At 69.8% G+C, this 14,414-nt stretch overlaps 1 protein-coding gene across 2 annotated transcripts in view; it reads left to right on the top strand.

Annotated features, from left to right (window-relative positions):
* Nucleotides 1-14,414, top strand: part of PLXNA1 (plexin A1) — a 46,342-nt gene that overhangs the window by 14,782 nt on the left and 17,146 nt on the right. The window contains exons 4-20 of one of the 2 annotated variants that reach the window (XM_059940540.1): nucleotides 2,360-2,500; nucleotides 3,209-3,309; nucleotides 3,493-3,616; nucleotides 3,700-3,853; nucleotides 4,114-4,213; nucleotides 5,293-5,407; nucleotides 8,156-8,356; nucleotides 9,979-10,075; nucleotides 10,157-10,350; nucleotides 10,430-10,581; nucleotides 10,660-10,780; nucleotides 11,030-11,166; nucleotides 12,402-12,569; nucleotides 13,000-13,093; nucleotides 13,260-13,499; nucleotides 13,585-13,728; nucleotides 13,935-14,169. In XM_059940540.1, the coding sequence (XP_059796523.1) occupies nucleotides 2,360-2,500; nucleotides 3,209-3,309; nucleotides 3,493-3,616; nucleotides 3,700-3,853; nucleotides 4,114-4,213; nucleotides 5,293-5,407; nucleotides 8,156-8,356; nucleotides 9,979-10,075; nucleotides 10,157-10,350; nucleotides 10,430-10,581; nucleotides 10,660-10,780; nucleotides 11,030-11,166; nucleotides 12,402-12,569; nucleotides 13,000-13,093; nucleotides 13,260-13,499; nucleotides 13,585-13,728; nucleotides 13,935-14,169 (2,518 nt within the window). Of the gene's footprint in view, nucleotides 1-2,359; nucleotides 2,501-3,208; nucleotides 3,310-3,492; nucleotides 3,617-3,699; nucleotides 3,854-4,113; nucleotides 4,214-5,292; nucleotides 5,408-8,155; nucleotides 8,357-9,978; nucleotides 10,351-10,429; nucleotides 10,582-10,659; nucleotides 10,781-11,029; nucleotides 11,167-12,401; nucleotides 12,570-12,999; nucleotides 13,094-13,259; nucleotides 13,500-13,584; nucleotides 13,729-13,934; nucleotides 14,170-14,414 lie in introns of both variants that reach the window. The other variant, XM_059940539.1, reaches the window with a different exon arrangement.

Raw genomic sequence — 14,414 nt, 5'->3', positions numbered from 1 at the left:
CCTGGTGGCCTGCCGCATCCCTCCTCCCACTTTAGGAGCAGACTCTGCATCCCCAGCTGCAGCGGGCGGTCTGGAGCCCGGGGTTTCTCTGGCAGGTCCTTGTGGGCCTTCGTTTACCTCGGTGCTGCCTGGGCTCTGCAGCCCGAAAACCAGGCTCCGCGGCAGGTGTGTCCCGAGGACTGGCCGGAAGCCCGTGTGTCTCGTGTGCGTGCGGGGCTCCTGCGGAGCCTGGACGGGGCTGCACGGCGCACGGAGTGGGGCGTGTCCTCCCACTGGCCTGTGGGCCGTGCCTCCCCGGCCCCCCCTTGCTCCGTGCCCTCCGGAAACGGGGGAGCCTTGCGGGTTTAAGGGCTGGGGCCGCCCAGTGCAGGGCAGGGGGGGTACATGGGCGCGTGGCGATGGACAGCTGGACGAGCACACTCCTGCCGCAGCTGTTGGGAGCCGCCTGTCGAGTCGCGGCGCTTGGCGGGCCTGGGGGCGGGGGCGCTCTGGAGACGGGCTGGCCGCCCCCCCACCTTGCCCGGGACTGTGCCTTCCCCTAGGTGCCCGCCTTCCCTGAACTGTCTCCCTTGTCCCCTGCGGGGGGGTGGGGGCACCCCTGACGCGACGTCCATGCCCCAGCCCGCGCCCTCGGCCCTGAGCGGGGAGGGGTCGGGCCCTGGGGGTCTGGGTGGGAGAGCCTGGGGCCCGGCAGTGTCCCAGTTCAGCGCCCCCTGCACGAGGGCCAGGGGTGTGGTGGTCCCAGGAGTCCCAGGGGCCGGCAGTGTCAGGTCTGGGCTCCAGGGGGGCTGCAGCGGGTGGAGGCGCCTGCAGGGAAGAGGTGTAGAGGACCCTGATTTGGCCCATTTGTGTTGATATGGCTCTGGAGCTCTGGGTCCCCACTGGTGCCCTGCCCTGCCCGCCGGCCGTCCAGCCCCCTGCTCCCTGGCTGCGGTCCAGCCTGGCCTTGCTGCGCCTCTGTGGCCGGCCCTTGGGTTTTGGGGGTTGCCTCGGGGCCTGGCCCCCCGGGCACCCTCTGCTGGGTCATTTAGTCCCCGGAGTGGCTCTGGTGTGGGGGGAGGCGCCCGTCGCCCGGGGTGTGTGGGGGACCCTGAAGCAGAGGCCCCACAGCGGGGACGCGCCTGAGCAGGGCTTGGGCCCAGGCGGTGCGGGTGCAGAGGCCAGCCTCCCGGCCTCCTGGCCTCCGTGGCCAGGGCCCAGTCAGCTCCCTGTGAGAGCAGGGCAGTAGGCTCTGGGGTTTGGGGGTGCAGGCTGGGGTCCCCTCCAGACCCTACCCGCGGGGGCTGAGGCTGGGCTGCTGCGCGCCCCCTGCCCCCCTCCTCCCTCTCGGCCCAGTGCTGGCTGCCTCCCCTGCCGGCAGGCGCCGGACTCGGCTCTTCCGGGTCTGGTTTGACTTAAGCCTGCCTGCCCGGCGGGGCGGCAGCTGAGCGGAAGTGGGGGGGTGGCCGCGGGCGCTCAGGAATGCGGCCCTCCCCTCCCCCTTCCCCGTGGCCTCCCCGGCCAGCCGCCCTCTCCCAGCCGCCATGGAGCTGGCCCGAGCTAGGGGTGTTCGCCTGGCCGGTCAGGCCTGCCCTGCCCTGTCCAGTCAGCGTGAGGTGCCAAGGAGGGGCGCTGGGCCAAGGTGGAGGTGGGCCGGCGGCCCCGGGAGCCTGCCTGCGGGCTGAGCCGGCCGCCCCACGTGTCCCGTCTCTGGAAAGCCCCTCGGCTCTCTCGCTGTTAATTAAATACGTTTGTTTGGTAAAAGCAACTAAAAATACTTGCAGCGTCGAGCGCAGCGGGCGAGAGCTGGCTGAGTGAGCCCTAGCGTGTTCGGGACGTAGACAGTGTATTTCCTTATGCGTGCGACATCCGCCCCCCCCTCCCGCCTTCGTGCTGGGGGTGCCCCCTCTCTCGGACCCGGCTCCCACTGCCTCCCACTTGGGAGGTTCCTGGTCTCTCTTCTCGGCTGCACTGGACACCCCTGCGGGCCCGCTGCCCCTCGTTCCCCCTCCCCTCTGCACAAATAGCCCTTCCTCGGCGATGGGGACGCCCAGCCTGGCCCCAGGGAAGGCCGCCCGGGCTCCTGCCGCCTCTGCCCTGGATGTGGCTGTGCAGCTCGTGACGGGTGGTGGGTGGCGGGCTGTGGTTTTCTCCAGCCCCCAGAGACCCCCACGCCTGGCGAAGGGGCTGGGCCGGGACCAGCCTGCCGGCCACGGTTGGTCCTGCACCGGCTCCTGGGCGTGGCGGTGGGGGGGGGCTCGGCCTTATTCTTCAAGGGCTGGGAGGGTGGCTGGGGGGGCTCCCGACCCCACACCTGGGCTGGGAGTGGGCAGCGGCTGGAAGGCACTGGGGCAGCACCACGTGGGTCTCGCTGCTGCAGATCCTGGTGGACCTGGCGAACCCCGGCGGCCGGCCGGCCCTGGCCTACGAGAGCGTGGTGGCCCAAGAGGGCAGCCCCATCCTGCGTGACCTGGTCCTCAGCCCCGACCGCCAGTACCTGTACGCCATGACGGAAAAGCAGGTGGGTGCCCCGGGGAGCTGGGCGGGGCCCTCCCTGTCCAGCCAGCCTCCAGGGTTGCCCCGGCGGGGTCTGGAACTGCCCCCGGTCCCTGGACGACTGCACACCCACGGGAGCAGATGCTCAACGAGAGCGTTTTCAGGGTAGTGATGTTGGGGGGTTGGGGTGTCCGTTGGGGCCCCCGAGTTCCCGGGCTCTGGCCCGGCCAGCTTGTCAAGGTCACGTACCATGTTTCTGGTCCAGCCTGCTTGGAGCCGGCCTCTGCCCTTCTGCTCCACCTGGTGACCCCGTGGCAGCCGGAGGGGTGCAGGTGGGGCTGGGCCTCCCTGCTGTCCTGGTGGCTCCCTTCCCCTTTGCCCCTTCCCGCTGTCGGGTTACTTGGTCGCTCTGTGTCTCGGGCCAAGCCGGCGAGGTTGGGGTAAGTGGCGCCCTGCCTGCTTCTGGGCTCAGGATTGGGGCTGGAGTGCCCACGGCTCCCCTGGGAAGCTCGGGGTGCAGCAGAGCGAGAGGGACTGGCCAGAGCTGTCGCCCACACCGACGCGCTCCCTGGAGACCGGCCCGGCCTGCTTGGCCTGGCTCGGCCGGGTCAGGGTCACCCAGGACTGGCCCTTGGAGAGACGAAGCAGGAGGAAGGCCTGAGACGGGGGCTCCCTGGTGTGTGGGGCGCGGGGACGGGTCCGAGAGGACCTGACGCAGAGGTCCCTCCTGCAGGTGACTCGGGTGCCCGTGGAGAGCTGTGTGCAGTACACGTCGTGTGAGCTGTGCCTGGGGTCACGGGACCCCCACTGCGGCTGGTGTGTCCTGCACAGCACGTGAGTCCGCACAGGCCGTGGGGGTGACAGGGGGCCCGGCGGCCTCACTGGGAGCCTGGGGGCCCGGCTCCCGTGACCCGCCGAGTGACAGGAGCCCAGCTTCCCGGGTCCGGACGGGGTGCAGGGTGGGCCAGGGGCTCCGCTGGCCTCCCGTCCGAGCCCGCCCCACGCCTCTGCCCGCAGCTGCTCCCGCCGGGACGCCTGCGAGCGGGCGGCCGAGCCCCAGCGCTTCGCCGCGGACCTGCTGCAGTGCGTACAGCTGACCGTGCAGCCCCGCAACGTGTCCGTGACCACGTCTCAGGTTCCGGTGAGCGCGGCCGCTGGGGACGGGACGGGGCGGCGCGGGGGCACAGGGGGATGGGCCGGTCACCCTGTCCCCCTGCCGCCCAGCTCGTGCTGCAGGCCTGGAATGTGCCCGACCTCTCGGCCGGCGTCAACTGCTCCTTCGAGGACTTCACGGAGTCCGAGGGCGTCCTGGAGGATGGCCGGATTCACTGCCGCTCCCCCTCTGCGCGGGAGGTGGCGCCCATCACGCGGGGCCAAGGTGAGGCCGAGTGGGCCAGCCTGGGCAGCGCGGGGGCCTCCTGTCGGGGGTGGACGGTCACAGGGACAGTGGGTGGGTGTCCCGTGGTGACCACGGAGGGCGTCAGGGGAAGGCACTGCAGGGCTGCAGGGTGGGGGGTGGGGGGCGGGGGCGGTGCCCTTGGCCGTTGGGAGGGTCCTCGGCGAGGTCTTTTTCTGCGCGGGGCTCCTGGGTTCGGCGGCCCCGAGGCCCTGGTGACGGAACCTGTGCTGCTGGTACAGGAGACCAGCGGGTGGTCAAGCTCTACCTGAAGTCCAAGGAGACGGGCAAGAAGTTTGCGTCCGTGGACTTCGTCTTCTACAACTGCAGCGTCCACCAGTCGTGAGTGTCTCTGCTCTCCTGCACAGCGTCCCGCGGGGCAGAGCTTGGTCGGGTCGCAGGAGCCAGGACAGGGCCTCAAGGGGGAGGCCTGAGGCCGGGTGGCGGGAGCGGCAGCTGGGGTGTGACGTGTGCTGATTCCCCTCGTGTGGGGAGTGGGCCGCGGGCACCAGAGCAAGGCAGGGAGCTGGATGCCTGCTGCTCTGGGGCAGGAGGGGTCCGGGTCCCCTCTGGGTCGGGCAGCCCCTGGGGCACGGACAGCCGGGCGTGGGCGCTCTCCCCGGGCCTCTGGTCTTCTGCGAGCACGCCAGCCTCAGAGGAAGAACCGGAGGAGCTGAGGGCCCCCTGCTCGTCCCACGGGGTCCAGAGCACTGGGCCTGGAGGGGGTCCGCCTCGAGCTGAGTCGCTTAATTTTTCAATCGTGTCTTCGTTTGTCGACCGACTTGCAGGCTGACGCCCTCCTGGCTGTTCGTGGGGCGCCCACTGTGGGCCTGGGTGTTGTTGGCACCGGGGTCCAGCCTCCCCATGCTGGGCGGGCTGGAATCTTTGGGGCAGGGGCTGTGCTCCAGAGGCTTGGAGGGGTCGAGGGTCTCTGTAGAGGCAGGGCGGTGGGTTACGTGGAGCTACAGGGACGGTGAGGTGAGGCGTGGGCTGTGCGGCCCGTCCAGGCCCTGGAGACACGTTGGAACGAATCAGGCCCTTGCCAGGCGAGCCTGCTTTCTGGTCGGGGAGGTGACGTCTCCCACGGCCGTCCAGCCTGCAGCCGCCACTCACCACCTACATTTAAATCTTAGCGTATTAGAACAAGGTGGATTTTAAAACGCGCTTCTCAGCCGCACTAATGCGTTTCCAGTGCTGATGGTCACGCGTGGCCTGGCGCCGGCTTTACACGTGTGCGTCTCTGAGAGGTTCTGTCGGCCTGTCAGGCAATGGAGGGAGGAGGGAGGGGAGCCCCGGCGGGCAGAAGCAAACCAGCTCCGAGCAGTGAGGAGCAGCCTGTGCAAAGGCCCTGGGGCGGCTCCGTGATCGGCAGCGAGGTGGGCGCCCAGGCTGCGGCCTCACCCCCCGCCCTCTGCCTGCAGCTGCCTGTCCTGCGTCAGCGGCTCCTTCCCCTGCCACTGGTGCAAGTACCGCCACGTGTGCACACACAACGCTGCCGACTGTGCCTTCCTGGAGGGCCGCGTCAACGTGTCCGAGGTAAGGCATCCTGGGGGCTGGGTTCGGAGGTGTGGAGGAGTTGGGTGCCGCCTGGGGGTGGTGGGGATGCTGGCCGGAAGGTATAGGGGGACGCCTTCCGGGGCTGTATCGGCCTGGGGACCTCAGCCAGTGGCGTTGGCTTGGGGACCTCAGACCCAGGGCACGTCCGGGGACCATGAGGGCAGGGACCGTCCTCCCAGTGCGCCCGGAACTAGCTGGGAGCGTGTCTGGCTGGGTCCACATGGACGGAACTGGCTGGGCGAGGTGCAGGCGGCGGGTCATTCCTGGAGTCGCTTGCAGGGCTGCGTGGTCATCAGTAGCCATCAGGTAGTAGTTGTTTTGGAGCCGAGCAAGGCGCTGACTTTATCGTGAGCAGTGGGGCTGAGCACCAGGCCGGACTGACCCGGGCCTGCCAGGCAGGGGGTGGGGGCAGGGCTCCCCGCATCCAGCCTTCAGGTGTGGAGCCAGGACCTGATGCCAGGCCTTGCCTCTGCGGTGGATACCACATCTGTTGGCTGGATGGGGTAGGAGGGTGTGAGTCCCACCAGCCACGGGGTGCTTGGGGGCTGCATCTGGGCCGCACTTGCCTGGGGCTGGAGGATGCCGCAGGCACGGGGCCCCGTCACAGAACCTGCCCTGGCTGCCCCGCCCCATTCCCTCGGGCTTTGGTTCTTCCACTCCCCGGTGACGGTGACGATACACAGGACAAGACGGCAGTGGCGGGGGCGGGCCAAGAGCGGGCGGGGACATGCGGTGGGCAGGTGGGCTTCCCAGGTGTGCGGCCTGCTTGAGGAGCTGGCCCAGGGGTCCTTGGGGTGGGATATGGGGTGGGGTAAGGGGTGGGGGCAGCAGGAAGCTGGGGGGCTGAGCCAGCTGGGGGTGGCAGCAGAATGGACGTGTGAGGTGGGGGCCTGGTCTTCACTGGCCGTCTCTGAGCTCTCTGCCCATCCGAACTGTTCCAGCGGAGCAGGCCGCCCGGCGGGGCGCTCGGGGAGGGCTGGCATGGGCGTCGGCCGGGACAGGGAGAAGCAGGGGTAGACCCTGCTCGGGAGCTCGCCTGAGCCAGGCGGGGCTGGGGGGCTGGTGGGGGTCAAGGGGGGCTGTCTGGGAATGGACTTCACGGACGGTCCCTCCTCAGCCAATCCCAGGTTGCGTGGGGATGTTCCTAAGGAGTGTGACGTTGCCACAGTCCCCCCATCCCTGGTTCACGTCTGGTTCTCGGGGCGACCCCTCCCCAGCTCGTGCTCAGGCCGCAGGGCCCCAGTCCCAGCGTTTCCCTGCTTCCCGCCCGGGGTGGGACGGGGTCCCTGTGCTCCCGCGTCTGCCCGGTTGGCTTCACCTGGGGGGGCCACCAGAGCATGGTGGGGACGGGGTGGCCCGGCAGGGGTCCCACGTGGAGCAGCCCTGGGAGGTGGCCTGCGCCCAGACCCGGCCTCCCCAGGATCAGGGTCGTGTGCTCCCCCGGCAACCTTGTCACCAGGAGGCTCTGGGCCTGAGGCCGGTGCCCCTGCGAGCGGAGTGGAGGTCAGTCTTCCAGACACGTCCCTGATGTGTGTGAGCGGAGGGGTTCTAGGTTAGGGGAACCTAACTTGAGTTATGAAAACGGAGTCGTGGTCCCTCATTCACTCATAGGCCCCGAATTCCTTGGACGGCGGAGCCTCTGCGTCCACGCTGCTTATCAGCTCCCGGCTGCCTCTGGCTCAGCCTGGTCTCAGGCCACTCAAGGGGGTTGGGGCCAGGCCCGATGGCGCCCGTCCATGGCTGGGGTCATGAGGTGCCGAGGCCCAGCCACAGGGAGGCTGTGGCCTGACGGGGGCGTGGAGCCTGCACCCCGAGACCCACAGGGGGACAGACAGCGGTGCTGGCCTCCCGGCAGCAGAGCTGGTGTCGGTGGAGAGGGAAGGTGTGAGGTCGAGGGACAGTGGGAGTGGGACCTGGTGGCCAGGACGAGCTGGGGCTGCTGAGGGATGTGGAGGGGCAGCGGGGGCGTCCCTGGGCTGGGGACTGGCACGGGCGCCCTTTCAGGTGGCCACCGTGCACACCAGCAGCTCCCGCAGGGCTGCAGCCTGAGCCCCAAACGCAGCCCACATGCCGGTCAGTGCCCCGTGAGCAGGTGGCCGTCAGGGCAACCGCAGACCCGGCGGTCCGTAGTCAGCCTGCCAGCCCTGCCCTGCTAGCTGTGCCCCCCCCAGTGCCCCCAGGGGCCCCAGAAACCTCTGCAGAGCCGGCCCGTGGTGCCTCGGGAGCTGCATGGGGCGTGGGGATTGCAGTCTGTTTTCAGTGTCTCTATTTAAAGCACCTTTCGCGGGGTTCCCGCGGGCCGGCTCCTCCACGGTCGCCGCAGCCCTGCTGCAAGGGAAGCCAGGCCATTGCATCAGTTAGTGTTGCTGAAACGCTGGTCCTGGGGGCCGGGCTGTTTTTCTGCTCGCTCTGGCTATTTTTACCTACTCCCCGGGCCCCCAGCTGAGAACTTGCTCCTGCTTCTGCCTCAGGGGCCTCTCGGCTGCTGCCAGATGGGGCCCCTCTGGTGGGGTCCTAGGACCCCGGGGCAGGGCACTCGGGCCCCCGGGGCAGGCCTGCCCAGGTCACAGTGTGCAGCCCGGAACCCGGGCCCGGCTGGCTGTCATCGACGTCCTCAGTCTGCCGGTGTGTAAAATGGGCGCGGGGCGCTTGTCTTGGAGGAGCTCGGGCTCCTCGCAGCCCGCCCGCCAGCCTCCACCCCGGCTCAGCTGAAGCCTTGTCCCCCAGGACTGCCCGCAGATCCTGCCCTCCACCCAGATCTACGTGCCGGTGGGTGTGGTGAAGCCCATCACCCTGGCCGCCCGGAACCTGCCGCAGCCGCAGTCGGGCCAGCGGGGCTATGAGTGCCTGTTCCACCTCCCGGGGGGCCCGGCCCGCGTTGCCGCCCTGCGCTTCAACAGCTCCAGCCTGCAGTGCCAGAACTCCTCGGTGGGTCCACTCGGCGCGGGCGGGGCCGCCAGGACCCCGAGCGCCGTGTTTCTGCTTTAGCAAAAGGGCTGCACGTAGTCAGGTCTGCCACGCCCTGTTCGGGGGGCACCTCGGGCTCCCAGGCCCTGCCAGCCTCTCAGCTGGGCCCGGGTGAGCAGGCTGCAGGAGCCACGCCAGCATTTGGAGGGAGCGTGTCTCAGACGTGGCTTTGCGTGCCGTCTTGGGGACCTGGGTGAGGGGGCTGGGGTTGAGGGCGTGGGGGCGTGTCCCTGGGGGCCGAGGTCAGGGTGACAGCACCGGCCCCTTGAAGGCGTCCTGTGTCCGGACACAGAAGCCGTGCGTGGTGGCCAGTGCGTTCCCACGACCCAGACGTGCCAACAGGCAGCCACCTTCGGAGCCTCAGATCTAACTCGTCCCACGGATTAGGGACGGTGGTCTTTGCAGGGCCAGAACCTCCTGGTGGGCGAGGGGAGAGGGCCAGTGGGTGGTCCTGAGGCCGGCTGTGTCTCGCTCCCCCGGCTCGCCCCGTGACTGCCAGCAGGCCTCGGTCTGCCCATCTGTTCAGGAGAGCAGTGGGCTTCCCGGGCTAGCCAAGGCCCTGAGTGGGGAGTGGGTACCTCTGGGCCGTTGGCAAGGCCCCCAGAACCCTGCGGAGGGGCATAAGGTCGGAGGTCAGGGTCCATTGCAGAGGTGGTGGACCCTTGGCCCACCAGCTCTGTCCTGGCAGGGGGGGCTGGGGTCCAGCGGTCAGCACAGTCTCCCAGCCCAGGTCGGCCACTCAGCCGGGCCCCAGGCTCCCCGAGCCTGCCTGCCTGTCCGGTCCTCCTGCCTCCTCTCGGCTCCACCCTCCACCTGCGTCTCGCTCCGGCTCCCCTGGCCTGGCTGCCTGCACCCTCTCCCTCCTTTCTACGCATCCCTGAGGCCAGCTGTCTCTCGGTTTCTCCCCCATCCCCGAGCCTGTCACCTCTGTCCCTGCACCCCCGCCCCCCCAGGCCCACATTTATCTTTCTTGCAGCTCTTGTGTGAAGGGAGAAGAGAGCGTCAGGGAGTTTGATAGGATCCAATTACGTTCCTGCAGATAAGACGATGATGAATCGCCCTGGGGTGGAGCGCAGGTCTTCAACTGCAGAAAGTGGGACACAGCTGGGCGTCCGGGGAGGGCTGAGTCCCTGAGCCTAGCCCAGCCTGGGGTCGGGGCTGCCAGGGCACAGGGGACACATGTCTCGCACCTCAGGGCAGTCCCGGAGGGGGGCTCGTTGAGCCCGTTTGGAGACGAAGCCGAGGTTCACAGAGCAACCCTGACATGTGTCCAAGGGGTGCGGGGAGTCCTGGTTTCCTGGCGGGGGCTCACCCTGGAGGCTGTGCCCCCGTAGCTGCTGGAGGTTGGGGGCCGTGGCTGTGCTTGTGCAGAGGGGGACCCGGGTGGGGCAGCAGACGCTTAGCCGCCTCCACAGGCGGGCAGCGCCGTGGGGAGTCTGCCTCCAGATTGGCCCCCAGACCCCGCCCTGCTGAGCCCGGGCCCCCAGCGGCCGGTCCCGCAGGTGGCCACGAGGGACACACAGGCCCTGAGGAGCGGCCCGGGCTCGGGCCGTGTGGCCTGACGGCTCCTCCTGCTGCCGCAGTACTCCTACGAGGGCAACGACGTCAGTGACCTGCCCGTGAACCTGTCCGTGGTGTGGAACGGCCACTTCGTCATCGACAACCCGCAGAACATCCAGGGTAAGCTGGGCGGGGCGGCTGGGTGGGGCGGCTGGGGGGCGGGGCCGAGGGTGGCCGCTGACGCCCACCCCCTCCCTGCAGCCCACCTGTACAAGTGCCCGGCCCTGCGGGAGAGCTGCGGTCTCTGCCTCAAGGCCGACCCTCGCTTCGAGTGCGGCTGGTGCGTGGCCGAGCGCCGCTGTTCCCTGCGCCCCCACTGCCCCGCGGACTCGCCCGCTGCCTGGATGCACGCCCGCCACGGCAGCAGCCGCTGCGCCGACCCCAAGGTCCTCAAGGTGGGCAGGGCTCCCGGGCCTGGGGGGCGTCGGGGGTGCTCCGAACGCCCGGCCCGCGTCCCAGCCTCTGCCTCCGCAGCTGTCCCCTGAGACGGGCCCGCGGCAGGGAGGCACGCGGCTCACCATCACGGGCGAGAACCTGGGGCTGCGCTTTGAGGACGTGCGGTTGGGCGTGCGCGTGGGCAAGGTGCTGTGCAGCCCCGTGGAGAGCGAGTACATCAGCGCTGAGCAGTGAGTGTGGCCGGCGGGGCGGGGGGAGCCGGCGGGGCCTGGTGCCCACAGCTGCTGAGGCCCCCCCCGTGCCCGCAGGATCGTCTGCGAGATCGGGGACGCCAGCGCGGTACGGGCCCACGACGCCCTGGTGGAGGTGTGCGTGCGGGACTGCTCCCCCCACTACCGCGCCCTGTCGCCCAAGCGCTTCACCTTTGTGGTAAGCCCGCCCGCCTGGCCCTCTGCTCCCGCCGCCACGGGGGCCCTGAGGGCTCGCTTGGGGGGCTGGCCCGGGCCACGGGCAGCCTCAAGTGATGGGCCCCCGCCCCCTCCCCCGTCGCCGCCGGGGCCCCCGTGCGCCGTGGGCCCCGCCTGTGGGCGACGTCTCACACCCAGTGAGCGCAGGCTTGGGCCTGGCTGGAGATGCGGGCGCTTCCCTGGAGCTCCAGCAGGTCCCTTCTCCCCCTAGACGCCGACCTTCTACCGAGTGAGTCCTGCCCGAGGGCCCCTTTCGGGGGGCACCTGGATCGGCATCGAGGGTAGCCACCTGAATGCAGGCAGCGACGTGGCTGTGTCTGTCGGCGGCCGGCCCTGCTCCTTCTCCTGGTACGGGGTGTGGACGGACGGGGAGCGGGGACCCCAGGCACAGGCTGCCTTCCCCTTGTGGTGGTTGGTTCAGATGGCTGGTGCCCCCTCCCATCGCCTGGGAAGCTGGAGGGCTGTGGAGAGCTGGGCTAGGGTGATCGCTATGGAAACCTGGAGGCGGAGAAGGTTACCATGGAGACGGGCAGGCTACCCCGGAGCGGGAGGGCAGGGTGGTGGGTGGGGCCTGGGTCTGAGGGGCGGGCACAGCCGCTCTGCCCTGGGTTTTGGGGGAGTCCCGTGGAACATGAGAAGCGCGTTTAGAAAAATTCTTAAGAGGGAGAAAGGAAAACTTATCAAAAGCCCGGAGCCCTGAAGTGGATAATTTTAGGTTAGGGATGATAATGGAGCGGGCCTTTAAATATTTTCCTGCAGTAATTACCTGTTATCAGACTAATTATTGGTGTTTGCAGCCTGCTGTGCGCGGGCCTGGCGGCTGTGGTGAAGGCACTGAGGGGATGGGGCAGGTGCAGGCGGTGACCGGCGGCTGCCCTGGGGGGGGGACCCAGCGCCCCCAGCCCCGCCAGCTCGTTTCACCCACTCACGGCCCAGGCCCACGATTAGCCTGTTTTCAGATCAGGGATGATGGGGGCGGGGGGGTACGTGTGTCGTGTGCGTCCCTCCAGCCCGCCCAGGACGTTGAAGCCGTGGGTCCCGCCCGTGGAGGAGCCCAGCCCGTGGAGGGGCCCTGCGGCTGCATCCTGCCCGCCCTCCCCGGGTGACTGATGGGGCCGCTGCAGGGCTGCTCTGAGGCCCCGTGAGCCCTTTCCCGCCCGGCAGGCCTGCTCTCTGCACCCGTGGGCCAGGCTCTTGCAAGCTGGGGCGCGGGCAGGCTTGCCGGTTGACGCTGCCAAGGAGGCGGAGCCGGGGGTGGGGGCCACCTGGGCAGCGAGCTGGTGAGGCAGGACCCGCCCCCCTCAGCCGGGGAGGCAGCCACGCTGAGCCTAGGACGCCTCCCGCCCACGCAGGGCAGCGTCCGGGGAGAGGGCCAGGCTGCGGCCCAGGTAGGCACAGACAGCACCTGGCCCCTCGCAGGGGCTGACGGGGAAGGGGGCCCCGCCTGGAGACAGGCCCGTTGTGGCCTGTGCCACAGGTAGGCAGACGCAGCGGGCGGGCTGGTGACTCGCGCTCAGCCTGTTGGTGGTGGAGCCTGGGCGCTCGGTGGCGTCGGAGGTGAGCTCCAGCACCTGCGTCCTCAGGAGGAATTCCCGGGAGATCCGATGCCTGACGCCCCCCGGGCAGAGCCCTGGCAGTGCCCCCATCGTCATCAACATCAACCGCGCTCAGCTCACCAATCCCGAGGTCAAATACAACTACACCGAGGACCCCACCATCCTGAGGATTGACCCCGAGTGGAGCATCAACAGGTGGGAGCCCGCCCTGAACCCCCCGACCCCCATCCCAGGTTCCCTGAGCCCCCCGATCCCCTGCCTGCCCACTGAGTTCCCCCCGAACCCCGTCCCTCCCGCCCTGGACCCCACGACCCCCATCCCAGGTTCCCTGAGCCCCCCGATCCCCTTCCTGCCCACGGAGTCCCCCCCGAATCCCGTCCCGCCCGCCCTGAGCCCCACACCCCTGTCCTGAGCCACCAAAGACCAGCACCAGGTGTGGGGCTCCTGCACCAGGCCCTCCGCTCCCTCTCCTGTGGTCCTGCCGCCAAACGTGGTGCTGAGAGACTAACCCGCTTGCTGTCTTGCAGCGAGCCAGGTGGTGTGTCTGGTATCTCCCATTTGTGCCGAGCCGGGGCAGAGGGCCCCGGAACTTCCACCCCTGATTTCCATCTCCCTCATCTTTTAGCGGAGGGACCCTCCTAACGGTCACGGGCACCAACCTGGCCACCGTCCGCGAACCCCGCATCCGGGCCAAGTACGGAGGCGTCGAGAGGGAGAACGTGAGTCCTCACTGGGCCCTGCCCCCCGCAGCTCCTGCCATCCCGGCTGCACTTGGAGGCCCTGGGAGGGGTGGGGGCCGTGTGCAGGCGTGGCCGCAGCCCCGCAGTGTCACAGCCTGGCTTTGCACGGGTCAGCCAGCCCGGTGTCCCTGTCTTGCGTCCCCAGAGCTGCCTAGTGTACAACGACACCACCATGGTGTGCCGGGCCCCGTCGGTGGACAACCCTGCCCGCAGCCCGCCCGAGCTGGGCGAGCGGCCCGACGAGCTGGGCTTTGTCATGGACGACGTCCGGGCCTTGCTGGTGCTCAACGCCTCGACCTTCGTCTACTACCCGGACCCCGTGCTGGAGCCGCTCAGCCCCACCGGCCTCCTGGAGCTGAAGCCCGGCTCGCCCCTCATCCTCAAGGTGGGCTGCTCGCTGGGGCGGGGCTCGTGTGGGGGCCGGCGCGGGGGGCCGGCGCAGCCCCCGCTCACCCCGTGCTGCCCCGCAGGGCCGCAACCTCCTGCCGCCGGCGCCCGGCAACTCTCGGCTCAACTACACGGTGCTCGTCGGCTCCACGCCCTGCGCCCTCACCGTGTCGGAGACGCAGCTGCTCTGCGAGTCGCCCAACCTCACCGGGCAGCACAAGGTCACGGTGCGTCTGCGTGTCCTGGCAGCTCCGGCCCGCTGGGCCCCATGTAGGGCAGCCCCGGCTCCGAGCAAGCCCCAGACTTGCCTCCCACCCAGAGGGAGCCCGTCCCTGGTGCCCCTGGCGGGCCCAGCGTCTGCCCCGGGTGCCGGCGCCCCCACCTCGCCGACCGTGCGGGGCGGGGGCGCCCCCTGAGTGGCCTGCACCCCCAGGTCCGGGCCGGCGGCTTCGAGTTCTCGCCGGGGGTGCTGCAGGTGTACTCGGACAGCCTGCTGACGCTGCCCGCCATCGTGGGCATCGGCGGGGGCGGGGGCCTCCTGCTGCTGGTCATCGTGGCCGTGCTCATCGCCTACAAGCGCAAGTCGCGGGACGCCGACCGCACCCTCAAGCGCCTGCAGCTCCAGATGGACAACCTGGAGTCCCGCGTGGCCCTCGAGTGCAAGGAAGGTGGGTGGGAGCCGCGGGGAGGCGTCCAGGGTCGGGGGGTGCTGGGGGTGCAGAGCTCGCTGACCTGGGCCTGCGCTGCCTGCCAGCTCCTCTCCCTTTACCACCTTCCGCACGGCCTCGCTGTGCCGGGCTCGGTCCGGGGGCTGGGCAGGGGCCTGACCGGGGGCAATCACGGGGTGTTGCTGGAAGCACAGGCTCTGCCCGGAGAGCCCCCTTTGCGTCCCAGCCTGTCCGTGGGACCCCGG

The sequence above is a fragment of the Balaenoptera ricei genome, chromosome 11 (genome assembly GCF_028023285.1).
Source record: "Balaenoptera ricei isolate mBalRic1 chromosome 11, mBalRic1.hap2, whole genome shotgun sequence".
In the NCBI taxonomy this organism is placed as follows: Eukaryota; Metazoa; Chordata; class Mammalia; order Artiodactyla; family Balaenopteridae; genus Balaenoptera; species Balaenoptera ricei.
This window is presented reverse-complemented; position numbering and strand designations above follow the sequence as displayed.